Here is a 14,091-nt window from a genome sequence, read left to right on the forward strand (position 1 = left end):
GTGCTCTTTGCCGCCTCCTGCTGGCCAGGAGTGAATATCCCACTAGTAATTGGGATTACGTCGTGGGCTCTCCATGTCCGGAAAAAAAGAAATGTATCAGGTAAGCATACATTTTGTTTTAGACACCATGTCAGCATTCCAAGATGTAAGTCATAAAGCTCTCCTTGTTAAAATTGCTAAAGACATGGATTTGACATTGATCTGCATAATATCAAATATAGCGTCACGATTAAAATGATTTGCATGTTGAATTAAAACATTAATGTTAAATAATTCAGAATCTAAAAACAACTTCTGTGTCTATCCAACCAAAATGTAGAAACAGCAGCAACATCAGCCATAGATATAACAGGTCTAAGAATATAGCCAGTATGTAAACATGCCCTTCTTAGAAAAGATTCAAGCTTCCTATCTAAAGGATCCTTAAAAGAAGTACTGCCTTCCATAGGAATAGTAGTACATTTGGCAAGAGTGGAAATTGCCCCATCAACTTTAGGGACTGTTTCCCAAAGCTCTAAATTAGCCACAGGTAAAGGATACAATTTCTTAAATCTAGAAGAAGGGTTAAGAGGTACCAGGTTTAGACCATTCTTTAGCAATCACATTGGAGATAGCGTCTGGAATAGGAAATACTTCAGGAGTAATAACAGTAGTCTAAAATACAGAATTTAAACGATTACTAGCTTTATCATCAGAAGGTTTAGACTCCTTAATACCTAAAATAAACAAAACTTCTAGGGGCTCCCACCCGCTCCTACCCCAGCGATCGGGCCTGCATAGTGACAGGCATCGCCAAGGCTTCATGTTTTTTGCGGTGATGTCATGCACAATGACGTGATGACGTCACCGCGCAACTTTATTAAAATTTTTAAATACAAAGTATAGGTAAAGGGGGCATGCTGCTTAAACGCCTGTATCTCAGGCATCTAAGCAGCTACAGACCCCCAAGACCCACCGTTATAATCTCAACAACAAAAAATACAAAAGTTAAAAAAAAAAAATTCAAAATTTAAAAAAAAAAAAAAAAAAAAACTTAAATCGCCTTAGCATCCAGGTGGGAAAGTGCTTAGCACTCAAAGGGTTAAGAGAGCGAATATATTCTATCTTAAATAAAAAGGATGATTTGTCTATATCTGTCTCTGACGTGGCATCCTCTGAATTAGAGGAAACCCCATCAATAGAGGATACATCAGTGTGCTGAAGGTCAGAACTTAATTCACTAGGTTTAGGAAAATGTTGCAAAACGTTTATTTGAAGGTGGAATACCAGTCATTGCCTTCTCTATAGCTACAGCTATTAAATCTTTCATTTCTGCAGGAATGCTATATACCTATATACATTAGACTGAGATGTAATAATAGTGGGTGCATTCGTACTAATAGATATATTATCAGCATTTAACAAGTTGTCAAAACAAGAGACATGTAACTAAGCTGAAGGATTTTGATCTGCCTTTTTACAACAAACACACTTAGCTTTGGTAGATACGTGTTTAGGCAGCTCAAATCCTATGGTAACATCAGAGGCAGGTTCAGTTTGAGACATATTTGCAAAAAAACTAAATTTGAAAAAAAAAAATAATTCTGCAATTTTATTTCTATGCTCCTATATATGATATATATATAACCGGCTTGAGAGAATGAGAAACAGATTGGAAATGTATAAAAAAGAAAACTGACTCATAAAACAATGCTGCATGAAAGCTTTTTAAGTGTTTTCTGAGAGCACTAAATGAGCTGGGGGCAGAGCTTATAACGCCAAATGTCACTGGAAATTTTGGCGCAAAATGACACGTCGCGCTATGACATAAAAGGCGTCATCACATGCTCATTTGCGTGCAAATTTCAAATACACCTATCACTCTAAAAAGCAGGTAAGAATTGGTTTGTATATACAAAAAAAACTAAATGTACCTAAATATAGCCTAATTGATACTTCTATTATAGCTGCATAAAAATTAAATTATCAAAATTTCATGAGACTAACATAATACGTAGCATCCTAATTTATAAATAACTAGCTCCAAAAAAAAAAAACTGTATGTTTCACAGAATTCACCAACCTTGACAAATATTTAGCCACCAAATAGTTGCTAAAAAAGAGCACAGAATTACTGACTCAAAGCATGTATACAAACAATGTATAGCAACTTACTTAAAAAGTGCCCAATCCATAGCTGAGTGTGTCTTATATAATAAAAGTATATATTTACCATGTAAGACACCCATCCACATAAAGCAGATAGCCAAACCAGTACTGAAACATATCAGCAGAGGTAATGGTACAAGAGTATATTGTTGATCTATAAAGGGAGGCAGCAGATGAATCCCTGCGACCGATTTACAGAGAGCCTTATGAATAGCTTTCCCATAGGCGAAAACATTGTGTCATCAGGCAATACTCCCTTCACATCCCTCAGACAAACACTGTACTTTGAGAGGAACTGGGCTTCAATATGCTTAGAAGCGCCTTTCACTGAAGAAATCAAGCACGTCATGAGTGATGTGGGAGGTGTATTTATAGGCATTTGAGGTTTGGGAAACTTTGCCCCTTCCTGGTAGGAATGTATATCCCATCAGTAACTAGCTTGTGTACTCTCGCCACCTATATGAAAGAAACATTTTTTTTAAATCCATCCCTTTTATGTTATCACTCGTAGACTCAACAGCTTGGGTATTTGTTCCCTTGAGTATTCATCATGGACTCTCACCACCTGAAAGAAAACATAATTTATGCTTACCTGATAAATGAATTTCTTTCATGGTGGTGAGAGTCCACTAGACTCCATCCTTTCTTTTTTAAGGGTTTTTGTTTTCTATTTTAAGCACATCTTTTCCCTGTTCAATGTATTGGTACTTGCTCTTTTACTCACTTCTGCTTGGCTGTGCATTAGACTGAGGTATGTGTAAGGTGAAAGGGGTTAAATGGAGGAGGCAAAAATTCCCATACCCCAATGGCTCTAAGTGATAGGGAATATAATTCCCATGAGTAATGGATCATGGACTCTCACCACCATAAAAGAGAAATTAATTTATCAGGTAAGCATAAATTATATTTTTCTGGCAAATTTCAAAGTTATCCAATTTGCCCTCCCCTATATCACCTGACAGCCATCAGCCAATCACAATATGCACATTCATTTACTGTGCAATTTTGCACATGCTCAGTAGGAACTGGAACATCACAAAGTGTTTATATAAAAAGAATGTGAACATTTTGATAATGGCAATATATTGGAAAGTTATTTTAAATTGTGTGATTTATCTGAATAATTAAACTTTTCATTTTGACTTTAGTGGCCCTTCAAGGCATCTACAGTATGTAGTTCCTTACTTGGATGACCTTCTAATACAGACTCCCTCTTTTAATCTGACTGTATATCACACTCAGATTGTACTTCTGTTGCTTCAGAGTCACGGTTGGAAAACAAATCTTCCAAAACTCTTTTCTGGGGTCCATAATCTATTCAGTGACTCTGCATTTCACTTTTACAGATCAGCGCAGACAGAAGCTGCAAAAGGCCTGTGCCCTTTTGCAGCTGAAACCTCTTCCTTTTGTTGCTCAGTGTGTGGAAGTTATGGCTGCCTCAGATGCAGTTCCGTTTGCCAGATTTCGTCTTTATGCCCTGCAATTGCAGATGATGTATCAATGGAATGAGAACCACAAGGATTTGTCTAAGATAAGACTGTCCCTAATTTGGTAGCAAACTAACCATTCTTTGGTTCTTCAGCCAGTGTGCGCTCTAATTTCCACAGATGACATCCTGTTAGGTTATTATTATTATTATTTATTTGTATAGCGCCGCCAAATTCTGTAGCGCTGGGTACAATGATAGAGGTATACAATGACAATGATTTTTGCTAAAATACAAAACATAACAAAACTAAACAAATCTAGTACAGGAGGAAGAGGGCCCGGCTCCGGAGAGTTCACAGTCTACAGGTTTAGGGTGCAGAGACATCAGGTTGGGGTAGCTTGTCACATCGGTTGTAGTTGCAGCAGTGAGTCAGGCAGTTCATGTATTAGTTTGGTTCGGATGAGGAATGGAGGAGAGATGGTACACCTCTCTGAATAGATGGGTTTTCAAGGAGCATCTGAAGCTTTACAAGGTTGGAAACAGTTTTATGGAGCGGAGTAGAGAGTTCCAGAGAAGGTTGGATGCAGCCTGGGGGGTCTCGAAGAGTGCAGAGGAGGGGGGTCTAAACTGGAGGCAAGGTTACCCATAAATCCATAAATATTCTGGAACTCTGTGAAGTCTTCAAAGCTCTGCAGAGTTGGCCCAACTTCTGATAGGAATCTTTTCTGCAATTCCAGCCCGACAATGTCACAGTAGGGGCATATCTTAGTCATCAGGAAGTAACTCGCAGTTCCTTAATGATGAGGGACGTGTCCTGCATCATCAGTTGGCAGGGCACCATCATTGCAGGATTTCTGCCGGTTGTGAACAATTGGAAGCCAGAATTTCTTAGTCACCAGTCTATTTACCCAAGGGAATGGTCTCTGAATCAGGAAGTTTTCTACTAAATTGCAAGACATTAGGGTCTGTCAGACAAGGTCGGTGTTCTGCCGAAAAAAGCCACCCGTCAAAAAAAAGCTACACTTACCACTGTGCATGTGCGATCTAATGTCACTGCACTCCACAAATGTTTCACAAATGTGGAATGCTATGACATATTTCAGCCCATGCGCAGTGCTAGGGGTAGCTTTTTTGACAGGGAAGACGTTCCTCAACATATGTCTCTGTGCTTGTCTGTTTACATGCATTTGCGTAAGCAACAAATGACTTTACAGCATTATGCTTACGACGTGTAAGGGTTAAACAATGCTAACTGTAACTGCTTAAGCAAGGTAGCTTTTTTTATTCGGCATTATGGGGTTAACCCCAGTGTACGTATTAATTACAGTTCACATTGTCCAATGAAGTTGTTGGTTGTACAGGTGCACTATAGAAACGTATAGTCTAAAAACACTACCTAGCTTGTGCATGAAATTGTTGTACATTTCTTTTTTTCTTGGAAACTTTATTTTTCTCTTTAAGCATAAATTCAGCAGAGATGATGTAGGAGGCATGTGCTTCGCCTGGGGCCTGCTTATGATATAAAAAACATATGTTCATGTCATCTATTTTAGAGCACCATGATAATATTTATATAGCCCCACTGTGCATTATATAATGTTGCCTCCTATTTAAAAATAAAAAAAATGCCTGTTTTAAGGTTCACTTTTATATTGGCCATCTTTATGAACTATCAGGCTCTGTATGAGTCACTGTGTTGGTAGCAGTGGATGTCAGTGTGTGTTCCTCAGAGTTCCTGTGTGTTTGTATTTGTGGCATCCTTGTTTGTCTTCATGTGTTTTGGAATATTGGCAAATGTCTGGGTAATAGCTGTAAAGTTAGGGTTGTGTGCTTGTAAGAGCCTGTTTTATTGTGCCTTTAAGTCCCCTGGTAGCTTGTGTGTAGGTGGCTGTGGATAGAAATTTATGTGGAATTATTTATGTCTGACACATTGTTGTGAGAATGGCAGTGCCTGTATCTGTTTACTAATATAGGTATTTCTTTCCATGTTACCCTAGTGGACATGTAAATGCATTGTTTCCTTAAACAATGAAATGGCCTCATATTTTACCTTGCACCTGGCCTAATGAACCCTAGAGCAGGCCCTGCTGTGAGAAATAGATTTCATGGCCTCTCTCCTAAATCACAAGCTGCCTCAGGATTGTGCCAGGTCTCATGACCTCGGGCGAGTGTGATAGATGTCCTAGTGGTTCCCTGGTTGTTCAACCTTATTTACATTTCTCCACAGTTTGTGTTACTATCCAGAGTGATAGCCAGAATCAAGCAGGAAAAAGCCTCAGCAATTACGGATTGTTCTGGCATGACCTCCTTGTGTCCACCTAGGAGGCTTCCTTAAAGATTTGATCTTTTCACTCAACATCTTTCTTTTATCCAAATGTCACTGTGTAAAGATTGAACGCTTAGTTCTGTCTCAGAGTTTTATTTTTTACAAAGTTGTTGATCTCTCTTTGATTCAGAATAGGAAGCCTGTTACCAGACACATTTATCATAAGGTTTGGAAGACCTTTTTTACTGGGTGTACTTGCAAAGGTTAAAGCTTGAATTATTTTAGAATTCCTATAGTTTTTGAGTTCCTACAGGAGGGCCTAGATAATGGTTTGTATGCCAGTTCTCTGAAGGGTCAGATTTAATCTCTTTATGTTTTTGTTCTTTGTTTATTATTATTTTTTTTTCCCATAAGAAAATTGCTAATATTTCAGACCTTGGTTCAGGCTCTGATCAGAATTAAACTAGTTATTTATCCAGTTTCTCCTTCTTTAAATCTTTATCTTGTTTTGGGTGTTCGTGAAACTCCTCCTTTTGAGCAATGCATGTTTTAGGCCTTCAGCTTTTATCCTGGAAGGTTCTTTTTTCTTCTAGCTATTTCTCCAGCTAGAATGGTTTCTGAGCTTTCATCAGGATAAGGCTGTGCTTCATACTAGCTATTCTTTTCTTCCTAATGTAGTATCTACAGATACTATTAATCAGGAGATTTGTTGTTCCCTCTTTTTGTCCAATCTTTAAGTACTCTATAAAGCATACATTTGGATGTTGTAAGAGCTCTCAGATATTATGGGGAATCCACTTCTGAGACTGCTTTTGGCAAGTTATGCGAGCCGTAGTGCCTGATAAATAACGTACCTGCCTTTACTGTTAGCCCCCGCTATTTCATGGTAATCTTGTGGACTTTATTGCTTGGGTATAGATTCCCACATGTGATGACTTGTGGACTCTCACCATCTGAGGAGAGAGAAAAAAAATATGCTTACCTAATAAATTCAATTCTTTCATGATGATGAGCATACACAAGCCTCGCCCTTTCTTTTTGTTCAGGTGGCGGCAGTACTTGTTTCGCAGTTTTGCCCTGCTTTATCTTTAATGCTTTATCTGTTTTACTCATCTACTTGGCTATATGTATGACTGGGGATCATGGGAAATGGGAGGGTTTAGAAGATATAGTGTTTGGGGAGGGTTTAGAAGATATGGTGTGTTGGGGGTATCTTTTGCCTCCTCCTACTTTTCATAAGGGATATTCTCACATGTGATGACTCTTGACTCTCACCCTCATCAAAGAAATTCATTTAAAAAGTAAGTATACATTATTATTTTTTTACGTGGAAATTTTGCACCCCTCTCAGTAGGCTGACACAGCAGGATATTCTTAGCGTTCTGTTAAATTACATTATGAATTTTTTATAACTGTAAAATTTGGATACAGAAATTACTGTTTTCGTTGACTCTTTTTATACTCCTTATTTTCTTAAAAATGGTAAAGAGACTATAGGTCTAGAATACCAGGTATCTATTTTCTTAGATTGGTATGAAAATAATCCTACAGTGGTTAACACATTTCCAGTTTCTGATTCTATTAGCAATATATATATGAAACAGTTTGCAAAATCACAAAAGCAGTTGCAGGTTCCTGCAAAAAATATTTAAAGGTTTCCAATTATTACAATCAATTATGTCATTGCCTACATCTCCCCCTAAAGGTAATGCCACAATTTTCTTGTTATAGACGAAAGTGGTGCTTCTCATTGATGTTTCTGGGGCTTTTAAAGTTTTCATGGAAAAGAAAATGAAGTAGAATTTAAAAAGCACCTTTTTACAATATCATGCTATGTTTTATCCTGTGTAGGGCATTTTTTTTCAACCACTAAAGTTAGAATATTGGATTAACTAATCTCTAGTATGCAATATATGAAAAGAGATGTATGTATATTTCTTTCAGATTTACATTCATTTATGTCTTTTTATAATGAACTACCAAATACGGTAGTAGCAAACCTGGTAAAATATGTCTTAAAGCTGCAACATTCTGAGGCAGATATAAGACAACTTGTTTCATTTGCTTACACATATGTTCTTTGTATAGACTCTTTCCTTATAAAAGAGTTTTGGATTAAGCCAATTTCAGTTACCTATATTAGAATTCAGTTCCTTATATTTCTTTCTGCAGAAATTCAAGAGAGAGACATTTTTTTGTACTTGATCTGTACAATATTCTTCTTGTGGCTAATTTTCAGGAACCATCTTTAATCCCATAGCTGGATTATAAACCCAAATAACAGTCGGATGACACTAACTCAACAACTTGGGAACAGTTTGGGAACAATTTTCAGTACCAGAGATAACATTGTGTTGCTTCCACCTTCCAATAATCTGGACATTGTCTTCTTAAGGGTCGGAACCTGTATGAAATTTAAAGACTGACTCTTGCAATCTCAATTTGACAATCCATGATGTAAAATGGGAAAGAGAGCATCCTTATAAAATGTTTTCCATTTTCCAATTCTTCAGAAAAAGCGATCTCAAAAGATTCCTTTTTTGTTAATCGAAAAATAGAAACATGATATGGTATACCAAGTAAAGCACCAGAAAAACACTGCAGGTATATTGAAAGTACTCACATAATTTTATTTATTCATTTAGACCAGTGATGGCGAACCTTGGCACTCCAGATGCTTTAGAACTACATTTCCCATGATGGTCGACTGCAGAGTGCCTAAGCATCATAGGAAAAGTAGTTCTGAAACATTTGGCGTGCCAAGGTTCGCTATCACTGATATAGACGCAAAAGAAAAGATCAATATATTTTAAGGGTTATGTACACTTTTACGGGAGCAACAAAAATATTTTTTTGCACAAAGCACATTAATTGCAGTCCATTCTACCAGTTGCTCAGACAATAGAATCACCTTTCTGTGTAATATTTCTGTGTCAGGGGCAAATATTCCATCCAATTCCAAAGTTGACAGACTGTATTCTGTTGGACACGACATTATCTAAGTATTTTAATTGTTGGCTAACATCTATCCTTCAAGGCAAATTGGCACTTACCACTTGTGATTGATGCACACCTTGAATCAACCTTTTGAACCTTTGAGTGGGGTTTCCTTTTGGCTTTTTATACTTTATCTTATCTCTTGTAGCTATTACTTCTGCACAAGTTTTTTTTTTTTTTTTAAGATCAGACACTTTAAGTTAAGGAGCATTGCTCTGTACTTCATAAGGATAAAGTAGCATTGTGTACAGTTTCTGAATTATTGCCTCTAATGATGTTGTCTTGCCTTCTTATTGTCCAGATCAGAAGACTTTGAATGGTATAATTTTGTATAGACTGGATAATGTCAGATGTTTACTTAAAGGGACATGAAACCCAACATATTTCCTTCATGATTCAGATAGAGAACACAATTTTAAACAACATTCCAATTTACTTCTATTATCTAAATTGCTTCATTCTTTAGGTATCATTTGTTGAATAAATAGCAATGCACATAGGTGAGCCAATCACATTAGGCAACTATGTGCAGCGACCAATTAGCAGCTACTGAGCCTATTTACATATGCTTTTCAACAAAATATATCAAGAGAATGAAGCAAATTAGATAATAGAAGTAAATTATAAATTTGTTTAAAATTGCATGCTCTTTCTAAATCATGAAAGAAAAAATAATAAATACTGGATGAAAACAAACTGTCTGTAAATAAACATTTTGCAAAAAAGGCAGTATTTCAGCGTAGATAGTTCAATGTGCGGTATATCCAGGGCCTGTCAACTGAAGGGAGTGCCAGTTCCAGATAATTGTACATGGGTAATTTTGAGTTCCCTGGCGATGGAAAGGGATGCGTTACCAGGTGAACCCTTTAAGGCATTGGTTGTAAGGTTCCGAAAATGTAACTTTCTCACTATAATCTGGATATTCAGATATCAGCCTCTGCAAGATTTTGGTGGAAAATACTGATTTTTCTATGTCTCAATGAATAGAAGAAAACTAATATGCTGCAAAACATTTGTTTTTATTTCCACCTATTTTTGTGCACTGCTTTGTACTTGTAATTAAAGGGACATAATACTCATATACTACATCACTTGAAACTGATGCAGTATAACTGTAAAAAGCTGACAGGAAAATATCACCTGAGCATCTCTATGTAAAAAAGGAAGATATTTTACCTCACAATTTCCTCAGCTCGCCAGGTTAAGTTCTGTATAAAAAGTTAAACTCAGCTGCAGGTAAAAAAAATGAAGAAATGAACAGTCGGCATCAACAGTGCTGAGGTAATGAACTCTTTTTTACTGTGGTCTCATGAGATTTCACTTAACTCTCATTAGATTTCATTGTAAACTTCCTTACAATGAATAGGGAAGTAAGATGAGTGTGCACAAAGCTCAATCCTTCGGCTGTCCCGGAACAGACATACTGATTTGTTGCTTAGAAGCCCTTTACAATGGGATGTGGCTACTGAGAGGTAAAATATCTTTCTTTTTTACATAGAGATGTTCAGGTGATATTTTCTAGTCAGCTTTTTACAGCTATACTGCATCACTTTCAAGTGTTTAAACATTTGGGTATTATTGACAGATAGTCAGGATAACTACAAATTAAATCCAAAATACAGAAATGTCTATATCTTAGCTCAGAGGCATGTTGATACATGAAAGGATGCCTTCCTTCTGTCTTCTGTTCTTGTAGAGACATTTACTAAGAATAAATATGCTTTCTATAGAGGCTACCTAAAGTGGTAGTATAGGAGTAATCAGTTCTTTTTATTCTCATTGGAGGTGTCTTAACTAGCATGTATAGATGTGGCTATGAGCTGTGATATGGAGATTTCTGTATTTTTAATTTATTTTGTATTTATCTCTATATAGTATATATGTATTAGAATATATTTTCGACTGCTTTATCAATTTGTTTGCATTTACTTCATTATTTTTGTGTTCCTAGGACCTTGGCATGGAATACTATTTGATTGGGGAATCCTTTGAGACTTCAGTCCCTTGGGACAGGTAGTTCATTTTGATTATACAGCTGTCATACCAATAAAACATTAATGTATTTGTTTCTGTCATCTTCTAGTGGCAAGTTTGGTTCTTTTGGGTAATTCTCTTATATTCACTTAATAACATATTATTTTCTGTTGGGTATTTTGGTTCTCACCACTTGGTGTTAATGGGACATAACAGCAAATTTGAAATGCAAAGTGTTATCTTGGGTTTAGTAATAACTCTTACTGTGGTCTCAAACAAGTATATGGTGGTAGCTTAAATACATGAATACCCAATTCACATATTTCACTCTATACATCACCAGTTTCACTATTACATACAATAGACAGTGAAGCACTTGCACTCAACCTACCACATTTGGCCAGTGCACACTAAATGCACAAAACCTGTGATATCTCGTACTTGAATCATTTTTTGGAAACATTACAAAAATTATTCTATTTACATATAAAAAAACACTACTGTGCATTCCAAATGTGTGTCTTATGTCTGCTTAAAGGACTATTAAATACAGTAGAATTGTAAAATTCACAAATGCACAATAAAAAAATATGCTTTAGCACTTACTCTGAATTTCACATTATCAATAGATTTTTTTTGGAGATGTTTAAAAGATTGCTTATTATCTCTGCCCACTGTATCATGATAGCCTTCAGTTGATTAAAAATACACTATAAACTCTAGCACATGCTCAGTAGGAGCTGGTGTCTTAAAGTGTCCATATAAAAAGGCTCAAAACAAATTAATAATGAAAGTCTATTGGAAAGTTGTATAAAATTGCCTGCTCTATCTGAATCGTGAAAGTGTAACCTTTACTTTAGTGTCCCTTTAAGTAGAATCTGCTTTACAGCCTTTCAGACGCCTCTTCTTACTAGCTTTGGAATATGATGTCATTGTTTGTCATTTTTTTTCTGACCTTTTTTTTTACACTAATGACGAATCAAGCAGATTATCTTTAATACTAAGAAGTCACCATAGTAACCATGCAGATAGCGGAAAGCCGACTTCTCAAGTGTTTCATAATATGCCTAAGGAAACAATGATGATTTTATACAGAGGTATTTCTTTCTTAAATATCTCAGAATTCAGCAGAAGTGCAGATTTTCTCATAGACCTACACAGCGTTTTCCCTGCTTCTTTTTTTTTTTTATCAGAACAGGAAAAGTTTCTGTAGTTAAGTTTTTGGTTTGTTTTATAACCAAAAAGAATGTGGCATTTTCATACCATGTTGGTATTTAAAAAACTAAACGGTCTTTAAGTGTGTCTAGTTTTTAAAATGGAAGCTCTTTGATAATTACTTCTTGCCCTTGAAGTATAAAGGATACATGAAGGGTCTAAATGCTGCATATATCCATTTACTCTTTCTTACAGATCATTTCAAGTTTTTCAGATTTCTAGTAGTACATTACTGTTTTTGTAAGTCTCCCTTGATTAAAGGGCCACTAAACCCATAATCTTTCTTTCATTATTCAGATAGATAATAGAAATTTAAACATTACAATTTATTTCCATAATTTATTTTGCTTCATTTTTTAAATATCCTTATTTGAAGAAAAAGTAATGCACATGGCGAGCCAATTACATGATGCTTCTATGTGCAGCAACCAATCAGCAGCTAGTGAGCATATCTAGATATGCTATTCATCAAAGAATCTCAAGAGAATAAAACAAATTAGATAATATAAGTAAATTAGAAAGATGTTTAAAATTGCATTCTCTTTCTAAATCATAAAAGAAAAAATGTGGGTGGCATGTCCCTTTAAGTGCAACAATCTTTCCCCATTAATTTCAGCAACTTTAACAAAACAAACCAGTTATTTCTTAACTAGACAATATTTTGTCATCAAATGAGTACTGTGTCAGTGACTTATTAAATTGCTTATGTCCTTTAGTACTTTGGTTAGTAACTTAATCCTGAGAAGAGCTGTAGAACACAGGTATTTTCTAACCATGCAGAGTTCCTCTTGTTTCCTATTTGTACTTTTTTAAATGACAATGTCCATTCAAAATCCCATTATATGACCCACTTATCATTAGCTTGTGACAGTATAACGTCCCTATTTCTTGCAATGGGGCAATTCAACATCCGTTTTTCAATTCTTCAGAAAACTCTGTTCAAGTACTTTTTTTTTGATTTGTGCATTTTTTGGCATGTTTCCAGTAGCATACCTAGGGCAGGGTTGACCAATTTCGGTCCAGGGATCAAGAACAACCCAGTGACCCAGGTATAAAAACCCAACAAGGTTATATTTAACATTATATGGGGAAAAACTGCTGAAGTGGAACAGATGATAAATAATAAAGTAAAGTTGTCTACCTTTACTTAATTAGTTTCCGTAAAGTGAATGTAAACTTTGAGGAATGTGTACCCGTTTTTTAAAAATCCTATTAAAAACAGGGGATTTTTAAAAACCAGGCACACATTCCTCAAAGTTTACATTCACTTTAATGCTGCTCTGCATTGTTAGCAGTGACTAGAAGAGCCTTCTTCTGTGCCACACGTGCACATGCATATATAGACATCTTAAAAATATATTTTCTTAATATAATATTTAAAATTCAAGTGCAGTGTATTTTGATCACTGTGGGCACTGGTAAAAATAAAAAGCCTTAAATGTACTGTAATATCCTTATATGGTAATTTACTGTGCACACCAGGCACATCCGATGAGTGTGCCTATGAAAAATAAGTGGTTTCCCAGACACTGCACCTGCAACAGCCCTGATTCCACCACCAAAAATGGCCCCTTGACATAGTCAGGGTTGCATTCATTATCTCTCATATTTTACTTTCTTTCCAAAGACAGGGAGAGTCCACAATTTCATTCATTACTGTTGGGAATATCAACACCTAGCCACCAGGAGGAGGCAAAGACATCCCAGTCAAAGGCTATAAATATCCCTCCCACTCCCCCCCCCCCCAAATCATTCTTTGCCTTTCGTCACTATAGGTGGATGGGAGAGAATTGTTAGAATGTTTTTAGTCCATTAATATGTATGTTCCCTTCAAGTGTGAACTGAGTTGTTTGAGTAACCATCTAATCCTCTCAGTGAGAGCTGTGGTGAACCCTGGCTCTAGATGTCGCAGGGAACAATCTCTGACCACTATCTAGACTTAAAGCTATCACCTCCTGGGAAAATCAGTGTTATCGTTTTACACTGTTTTCTCCATATCTTCAGGTCCCTGCTCCACAGCTTTGGTCCTGGAGGGTAAGTGCTTTATATTACTTTGAGGGAT

The 14,091-nt window shown here is 36.2% G+C and overlaps 1 protein-coding gene across 2 annotated transcripts in view; it reads left to right on the plus strand.

The window, feature by feature from the left end:
• The window catches only part of AGPS (alkylglycerone phosphate synthase), a 705,364-nt gene that overhangs the window by 521,291 nt on the left and 169,982 nt on the right, over positions 1-14,091 (plus strand). For both annotated transcript variants that reach the window (XM_053698493.1, XM_053698494.1), the window contains exon 16: positions 10,792-10,853. In XM_053698493.1, coding sequence (XP_053554468.1) covers positions 10,792-10,853 — 62 coding nt within the window. The remainder of the gene's footprint in view (positions 1-10,791; positions 10,854-14,091) is intronic.

This window comes from Bombina bombina, chromosome 1 (assembly GCF_027579735.1).
Source record: "Bombina bombina isolate aBomBom1 chromosome 1, aBomBom1.pri, whole genome shotgun sequence".
Lineage (NCBI taxonomy): Eukaryota > Metazoa > Chordata > Amphibia > Anura > Bombinatoridae > Bombina > Bombina bombina.